This window comes from Ochotona curzoniae, unplaced genomic scaffold (assembly GCF_017591425.1).
Source record: "Ochotona curzoniae isolate NIBS_2020 unplaced genomic scaffold, NIBS_Ocur_1.0 contig_523, whole genome shotgun sequence".
Lineage (NCBI taxonomy): Eukaryota > Metazoa > Chordata > Mammalia > Lagomorpha > Ochotonidae > Ochotona > Ochotona curzoniae.
In genome coordinates this window covers 9603655-9612166 of record NW_024466459.1, presented here as the reverse complement: position 1 = coordinate 9612166, position 8512 = coordinate 9603655, and the positions used below count along the sequence as shown (strand labels likewise).

At 58.3% G+C, this 8512-nt stretch overlaps 1 protein-coding gene across 3 annotated transcripts; it reads left to right on the top strand.

Moving 5' to 3' along the window:
- Positions 1 to 387: 387 nt before the first annotated feature.
- On the top strand, positions 388 to 7874 carry SLC16A5 (solute carrier family 16 member 5). Of its 3 annotated transcripts, XM_040989432.1 has the most exons (4): positions 388 to 586; positions 2838 to 2981; positions 5354 to 6172; positions 7660 to 7874. In XM_040989432.1, the coding sequence occupies exons 1-4, from the start codon at positions 388 to 390 to the stop codon at positions 7872 to 7874; spliced, it is 1377 nt and encodes a 458-aa protein (XP_040845366.1). The 3 variants fall into 3 exon arrangements, with proteins under 3 accessions (XP_040845366.1, XP_040845367.1, XP_040845368.1); XM_040989433.1 differs by lacking the exons at positions 2838 to 2981; positions 5354 to 6172; XM_040989434.1 differs by lacking the exons at positions 388 to 586; positions 5354 to 6172 and having other exon boundaries at positions 2885 to 2981.
- Positions 7875 to 8512: the final 638 nt, after the last annotated feature.

Sequence of the window (8512 nt, the reverse complement as noted above, 5' to 3'; positions counted from 1 at the left end):
CATTTTTGTGCCTTTGGGGACCTTGGCGTTCCCCTGGCCCCAGAGGTCTGCTCCAAGGACGATTCACCTGCTGACTGCCAGGTGATGTAATACCTGGGAAGAATTCTACACACTTGCCTTATGCCACCAGCCCAGCACTTCCGGCCCTACCCCTGCCACCTCCTGCCAGGCTGGGAAGTGGGTGAAAGGAGATGCTGAGTCCTTCTGGCCACCTCCCAGGGGGCGGTGCCCCCAGGTGATGCCTGGTGCTGCAGCACAAGGAAGAGAGCAGTTTGATCTACCCAGGGCAGGTGGCAGGAGGGCAGGGGAGGACAGGCAGCCTGCCAACTGAGGGGCTCTGTTCTGTACCTCCACAGGCAGTGGGACCGCAGTGGTGCTGGCCACAGGATGCCCCGGGCCCTGGAGCAAGTAGACGGCAGCTGGGCCTGGGTCGTTCTGCTGGCTGCTGTGCTGACCCAGGGCCTGACCCTGGGGTTCCCGTCCTGTATCGGCATCTTCTTCACCGAGTTACAGCATGACTTCCAGGCCAGCAACAGCGAGACCTCCTGGTTTCCCTCCATCCTGGTAGCTATGCTCCACGCTGGAGGTGAGCAGCAAGGGGAGGGGCCAGGGGAGGAGGAGGATATGGGAGGGGGCCGTGGAGGAGGAGGAGGCCACCAGCTTTGCCTCCTGGGTGAATTCCTGAGATTTCCCCTGATTTCTGCAAAGTCCGGCCCCTGGCTAGAGTCCAGCTAGGCTGAGGATGGGGTGAGTGGGAAGCACCATGGGTGCAGGGTTAGGCACAGTCCCTAGAGGGGCCTCGCAGACCCCTGAGCCAAACAAAGTGTGTGTGGAGACTGGGAGGAGGTGGCTGCCAGTAGCAGCGGCCACGGCTCTGTCGCCTTTGTCCAAACCAGACGATCTGCCTGCACCTCAATGTTTGTGTCTGTAATATGGGAGTGACACCCAACATTCTGCCCATCTCCCGTATGGGAGACAGGGAAGACCATGTGGGGGCTGGGAACTCAGCCGGCCTAGGAGTTATCAGCACAGATGTGTAAGAGAAAATCTTAAAGCAAGAAAGGGGAAGAGCAAGCATTGTCCCCGGGGACTCCCTGCAGGAGGAGGTTGGCAGGGGCTGGGGCACCCCAATCTCCCCCTTCTGCTTCTGTCAGCCGTCCCTGGGTCCTGGCTGGGAATCCCAGAGATGTACACACCTCTCCAGTGATGGAAACAGGGCAGGAACTATTCATGGAACATTCTCTACTAGAGTCCTGGAGCACAGGGGCCTGTCCTCGACCCTGGGGGCTCCTAGGGGGCACTCCCACAGAGGGCGAACTCATGGGGGTGCTCCACACCCCCCTTTCATCTTGCCCCAGCTGACCCCAGCTCCCTTGCTGCCACCCCTTCCACCTGGCCCTAGAAGACCTTCCCAGCTTGGGAGAGCTTGCCAGCTTCGTTTTGGCCCGCAGGATTGGGGAAGGTAATGGGGCTCTTGGGTAATTGTTTCTCAGTCAGGTCCAGAAGGGGCTGGCCACCAGAGCTGAACACCTGTGGGGACCCCTTCCTGCACAGTGAGCTCTGGGCTCCCCACGCCCTAGCAGGCACCCAGTCGCTGTGGGATTCCTGTGTGTCCATCTCATGGTGGTAGACATCCCCCCTCCAGCTGAGGCTCATTAGGGATGTCATAGACGTATTGAACTTGAACATGACTGAAGCCCTCCCCGTCCCTGTACCTTAGAGAGGTCTGGAGAATAAACAGGCAGAGGGTCCAAGGTCGGCCCACAGTGGCAGCAGCAGCAGGGTGAGAGCCACTGCACAGGGAACACCTGCCTGCCTGCAAGGCCCCGCCCCACCTGCATGACTCAGGGCTTTCCCTAGAGTCGCCTTTTCAGCGTCAGCCCTGAAGCTCAGGGTGCAGGACCTGTGGATGGGGGCGTGTCCACCCTCACCTCTCCTGCTGCTCCCAGCCTGAGTGTGGTCGTCTCCGGCAGTGGGCTGCTTCCTCGCCCCCCGCTCTCACCCACGCTGGCTCACACACTTTTTCCCCTCTCCACTGCACATGGCAGGCAATGGCAGGTGCACCCTAGGGCTGTGACAAGCCCCGTGACGTGTGCTTGGGGGCAGGGTGCTCTGGGAAGGAGACCTCTGTGAGCTTCCAGGAAGAACTGGCTGGCATCTGCTTGCTCAGGTGCAGGCTGGAGAGAACGTAGGTGGTCGGGGGGCCCGCAGGGAATTGAAAGTCCCCATGCAGACTGTTGGTGTCAGGAGGTGACGGGGAGAGGAGAAGCTATCCCACCTGATTTTTTCCAGAACATTCCAGAGACCAATGCAAAGAGGCACAGAATGGCCCAGGGTCCCCCCCTCCTGCTCGTTGGAAAGTGAAAAGAGGGCTGTGGCCAGATCTCCCTGAAGATTGGAGGGGAGGAGGCAAGTGACACAGAGGCTGAGGGCGCCCTGGGATGCAGCCCTCCCCCACCAACACACACACACATACAGACCCCTTACAACGAGTATCCCCACAGGTGATGAGTCAGTCCCCTTTCACCCAGTTGGAATCCGTCTCGGTCAGTGCAGCCCAGGGCCAGGGTGGGTCCCACAGGGACCCCTGTCATGGTCAAACACCACCCAATCCTACCACTCACTTTGTGGGGGGAAAGTGAGGTACAGCACGAAATCAGGTCATCCTCAAACACGTGGTTAGTTAGTCCGTGACGAGATGAGTTGGGAAACCAGGCCAACAGGCTCCAGGGCTGGAGAAGCTGCCCAGCCGACTCTGCCCATTGTCTCCTTCCCTCACCCGTCATTACTCTCCCTCCACCATTCACCTGCCACCTGTTGGCGTCTCCTCCCCACAGGGCCCGTGTGCAGCATCCTGGTGGGACGCTTTGGCTGTCGAGTGACCATGATGCTGGGGGCCTTGCTGGCCAGCCTGGGCATGGTGGCCAGCTCCTTCTCCAGCACTCTCGGCCAGCTCTACTTTACTGCAGGATTCATCACAGGTGACCGCCATTCCATCGTGACTAAACAGACCATGCGCACGTGCACAGGGCAAACAAACCACTTTTTCCACCTTAATTTATTTTACAAATAAAGACAGAGAAATTGGGGGAAGAGGGGAGACTTTGATTCTATTCATAACTGGATCATTCTTCCAAATAGCTACAACAGGGGCTGGTGCAACGGCTCAATTTGCTAATCCTCCGACTTTAAGTGCCAGGACCTCATATGTATTCCAATTCATGTCCAGGATGCTGTACTTCCCATCCAGCTCCCTGCCTGTGTCATGGAAAAGCTTTTAGTGGAGGATGGCCCAAAGTCTTGGGACCCTGTACTCATGTGGGAGAGCCAGAGGGGGCTCCTGGCTCCTGGTCCTGGCTTCAGATAGGTTCAGCTCCAGCCATTGTGGCCATTTGGGGAATGAATCAGCAGATGAAGATCTTTCTCTGTATCTCCTCTCTGTAAATCTGCCTTTCCAATAAAAATAAGTATATTCTTTAAAAAAAAAAAAAAAAACAGCTGCAACAAGTGGGGCTGTGCCAGGCAGAGGCCAGGAGCCTAGCACTCAGTCGAGCACTCCTGTGCGGGAGGCAGGCACCTGCTGCAGGGAGCTGGAATGAGGGGCTGAGCTGGGGCTTGAACCTAGGTTCTCCATGTGTGTTGTGGGCATTCCAAGTGGCCGCTTTAAAATGTTTGCCCTCCCCAGGACCAGCCTCTTAATCTTCTAGAACTCTCACAGCCAAGTGCGGCAGACACAAAGCCACACGAATACATGAAAACGTTCAAGTATTTATGATGGCAGCGATGCTTGGGAAGACAGAGTGGCAGGTTCCTGGCCTTGGGGGCAGGAGGGCTGGCAGGATATGAAACAAGGAAAGTAAAGGAAGGTGAAGTCCCAGGACATCCAAGGCAGCCAAGAGCAGGGCTGGGGAGTCGCTACCTCAATGGGGCACTCGGGGCAGGGGGGACACGGATAAACACCTTTGAGGTGAGGAGACTTGATAAGTGGTTCCCTGGGGAAGGGCGTAGCGGTGACGTGGCCAGGGTGGGAACAGCATGGGGGTGGAGTGCTTGGAAGGGCGTGTGCGGCGGTGGGGAGGTTCTGACAGACAGGTGAGATGCTGGAAGAGGTTGCCAGAGCGCAGAACAGAGGACCCCCATGACTTGCTGCCCCAAGTCCCTGGGGAGAACATGGGGGAGGGACAGGTTGGGGAGATGCCAGGCCAGTTTGGGCGTGTTCAGTCTGGGGTCAAGCAGAAGGCGCAAGCTGGAGCCAGCCCTTCAGAGCTATGCGGTGGGTGACACAGAGAGGAGAGGTTTGCCTGCTGTCCCCACGGCATGGAGGGTGGGGAGTTGAAGACGCCTAGTGGTCCAGCCAGGAAGGATTGGCCAGAGAGGCGGAAGGAGAAGCAAGAATCATTTCTCCTTCCATAGTGAGTAAAAGGTACGGAAGCACAGGGGAGTCAGAAAGACGGAGGGCCAGACCCACCCCTGAGTCCCACAAGGATGGGAGGCTGTGAGCAGAGCCAGGCTGGCACAGGTGGCAGGGCCCGATGGGAGCACTAAGGGGAGGCAAGTGTGGATGACAGAGGTCTCCAGTATTTGCATGGCACTAGAAGGACATGCCGGTGCCCAGGAGGGGTGTTGGCATAGAAAGAGGGTTAGATGGCTGAGAGAGACAGAGAGAGACAGCTTCCATTCCCTGGTTCATTCCAAAAGCAGGAACAAGGAACTCGAGCCAGGTCTCCCACATGAGTGGCAAGAACAGTTCAACAAGTCATCATCACCGCCTCCCAGGGCCCGCATGGGGAGGAAGCAGGGGTCAGGACAGAGTGCAGGCCAGATGGCCAGTGAGGGCTGCCACTGTGGCACAGCTGGCTAAGTTACTGCTTGTGACCTAACCCACAGCCCTCATCAGAGTGCCTGGGTTTACACCAAGGCTCTGCTTCTGATTTTGGCTTCCTCCTGACGTGGGTCCTGGGAAGCAGCAGGTGATGGCCGAGTCCTCGGCTCCCGCCACCCACGTGGGTGATCTAGAGGGAGCTCCTGGCCCCTGGTTTCAGCCTGGTCCAGCTGCAGCTGTTGTGAATGCTTTTCGTTGTGAGCCAGACAGCAGGCAGAAAATCACTTTCTGTCTCTCCCTGACTTCCCAACAAAAATGATAATAAATAAATACATATTTGTGGTGGACGGGTAATGTGGTGCCATGAGAAGGGAACTGGATTGCCTTGGACAGCTTTGGGAAATCAGATCAAAAGGGGGTTGCCTGTGGTTGAGGCCTTCTTCGTCCCTCAGGGACACGGAGGCCCAACTGAAGGTGGGTACTGGTGTGCCAGGGCACTCCCCTGAGCTGGTCTCCCCTCTCGCACCACAGGCCTGGGCATGAGCTTCAGTTTCCAGTCGGGCATCACGGTGCTGGGCTTGTACTTTGTCCGCCGGCGGGCGCTGGCCAACGCGCTGGCGTCAGCGGGTGCCTCTCTGGGCATCACCCTGTGGCCCCTCCTGTCCCGCTACCTCTTGGAGGAACTGGGCTGGAGAGGTTCCTTTCTCATCTTCGGCGGGGTCCTCCTCCACGGCTGCGTCTGCGGGGCCCTCCTGAGGCCAGTGGCCACCACCACCACCCGGACCTCTGAGACTACAGAAAGTGCCCCTCCTCCACTGTCAAAGCCACCTGCACAGAGCTGCCTGGCAGCCTGCGGCCGGGCCGTGCAGCGCCACCTGGCCTTCGACATTCTGCTACACAACCGGGCCTACTGCGTGTACACCGTGGGCGTGATGTGCCTGATCATGGGCCTCCCACTGCCTCAGATCTTCCTGGTCCCTTACGCCATGTGGCACGGCGTGGACGAGCACCGGGCTGCCCTACTCGTGTCCATCATCGGCTTGAGCAACATCGTCCTGCGTCCCGTGGGCGGGCTGTTTATGGGCCACCGGGCCTTGGCCCGCTACCGCAAGTACCTGTTCAGCCTCGCAGTCCTGCTCAACGGGCTCACCAACCTGATCGGTGCAGCGTCCGCTGACTTCCGGGTACTGGTGGCCTACTGCCTGCTGTACAGCGTGTCCATGAGTGGCATTGGCGTCCTCATCTTCCAGGTCCTCATGGACATCGTCTCGATGGACCGGTTCCCCAGTGCCCTGGGCCTCTCCACCGTCCTGGATGGCATAGCTGCCCTCATCTCCCCGCCCCTGGCAGGTGAGACCCTGGGAAATGTGGCCTGGGGGTGGGGGCAGGGGAAGGAGAGTAGGGCAAAGGGGGAAAAGTCGCCCCAGAGTTGGCCTAGTCTGGTAACACCTCCAGGCAGGTTTACAGAAAGAAGGAGAAACACAGAGAAAAACTATCTGCTGATTCACTCCCCAGACAGCTGCAAGGGCAGGAGCTAAGCTGATCGGAAGCCAGGAGGAGCCAGGAACCTTCCCAGGACCCAAGGACTGGCGACATTCTCCTCCGCTTTCTCAGGCCACAAGCAGGAAGTTGAACTGAAAGTGCAGCTAAGACACAAAGCTGAGCCCATATGGGTTGCTGGCATTTGCAGGTATAGGATTAGTGTGCTGAGCAATCGTGCTGGCCCCTGATTTTCTTTTTCTCCTTTTTTCCCTTAAAGATTCATTTTATTTGCCTGAAAGGCAGAGAGAAGTGAGAGGGGAGTGGAGGGAGGAAAAGAGTGAGAGAAAGAAGGGGTGAGAGGGAGAGAATGTCCCATCGCTCTCTAAATGGCTGTGACCACCAGAGGTGGTCCAAGTCACAGTAAGGAGCCTGGAGCTCCATCCCGGTCCTTCAGGTGGGAGCAGGTGCTCAAGTGCTTGGGCCACCTTCTTCTGCTTCCCCAAGCACATCATCAGGGAGCTGGGACAGAAGTGGTTCTGCCAGGACTGGCACCTGATACTGGCTCTGATACCATGTGCTGGCTGGCATAGCACGTGGCAGCTTCCCCTGCAGAGCCACAAAGCACTGGATTGGCATATCAGTGAAGTGGGTATGCTGTAGCGACAGCGGGTGCCCCCGGGTCTGTTGGAGGCTCTGCAGTCACGCAGTTAGGAGGAGCTTCATCGAGAACCCAGCAGGCACAGGCACGTGTTTGCTGATGGTCCCTCTGCGCCCTGAGACACCATGGCACTTGTAAACTGTGGAGAATTTCTGCCGCCTCCACCTGCAGCCACGTGACTGCAAGCAGGCCCTTCAGCCCCTACTTACAGTGGAGGTGGAGCAGACGCATGCCTGTGACCCCGCCAGTGATGTATGCTGGAGCGAACGTAACTGAGTGTGGCAGTAAGACACGTGACATTCCAAGTGAGCCGTGCGCAGGCCCTGCGGTCAGACACGGGACGTGCACCCCAGCGTTGCTTTGCAAGTCCCAGTTTCTGAGATCGTTTTCTAAGCCAAGAAGTGGCGAGAACCACCCAGGAGGGGTGGGGTCTGGGAGGTGGCTGAGCAAACACCCTGGCCACCAAGGCCGAGGAGTCACCTTAGATTCTCTTCTGGCCACAGAACTCCTTTCCTCCAGGTCAAAGGACACCGAGTGCTTCCACCCCACCTTCATCCAGCAGATAGCTCCTGGATGTCTCGGGTGCCAGCCCCGATGCTCTGGATGATCAAACTGCTGAGCTTACGGAGTACAGAGTCCACGGGAGGGAGGCCTGGCAGCCCCAGGGTGGTGCTCTCACTTGCTCTCTCTCCTCCAGGGCTCCTCCTGGACGCCACCAACAACTTCAGTTACCTGTTCTACCTGTCCACCTTCATCCTCGTCTTGACCGCCCTCTTCATGGGGGGCAGCTTCTATGTCCTCCAGAAGAGAGAACAGGGCAGGCAAAGCAAGGCGCAAGGAGACACCCCCAAAGACAAGGACACCCCAGAGAAGCAGCTGTGTCCTGAAAACACAAACGTAACCAACCTCTGAGCCCTCGGGGCACGAGTGTGACCTGCGTCAGAGCACTGAGACCGGTGGACGGCCACCGTCTCTGCGGAGTTGTGCAGCATCCAGCTGCTTTGCCAGGGGCTGAGAAGGGCAGCCTAGGAAAGACTGGGTTCAAAGCTGGTCCCAGCTCTGCAAATTGGGACCCAGTCATGGGCCAGAGCCAGGTGCTAGGGGCCTGGAAGTGGTTGGCCCAGGGCATTTCCGTGCAGTGGGGTCTGCAAGAGGATGGCTTTCCTGACTTCCTCCTACGGCACCAGGGCACCTGGGACCCCGGAAGGTGGATCTGAACCCTGTTCAGGTTTGTCCTGGCCAATCAGCTCAGCCACTACCTCGGTGCTCCAACAACAACCCATGGGACCTCCATGGCCAACAAGAAACTACTGATGTCATCGCTCTGGGCTCCTTGGGCTTCCAGACAATTCTCTTCTCCCAGAGCCTCACTCCCATCCTCCCAGGTGTCCCATCCCAGTCGCTCAGAAATAGCAAATGGGTGGCATGCTGTGGAGGGGTCACTGTTCCAGTCCAAGTTTCCAGATCCTGTGAGCGGTGCCAGGGAAGGGCTGGGTTGGGGGGTCGGGCCCTGGTGCAGAGGGGGACAGGTTACAGATCTGGTGGGTGCG

Coding starts and splice junctions, on each gene's coding strand:
- SLC16A5 (XM_040989432.1), top strand. CDS start 388: ATGCCCCGGGCCCTGGAGCAAGTAGACGGCAGCTGGGCCTGGGTCGTT. Junction 2,982..5,353: donor TACTGCAGGATTCATCACAG/GTGACCGCCATT, acceptor CTCGCACCACAG/GCCTGGGCATGAGCTTCAGT. Junction 6,173..7,659: donor CATCTCCCCGCCCCTGGCAG/GTGAGACCCTGG, acceptor TCTCTCCTCCAG/GGCTCCTCCTGGACGCCACC.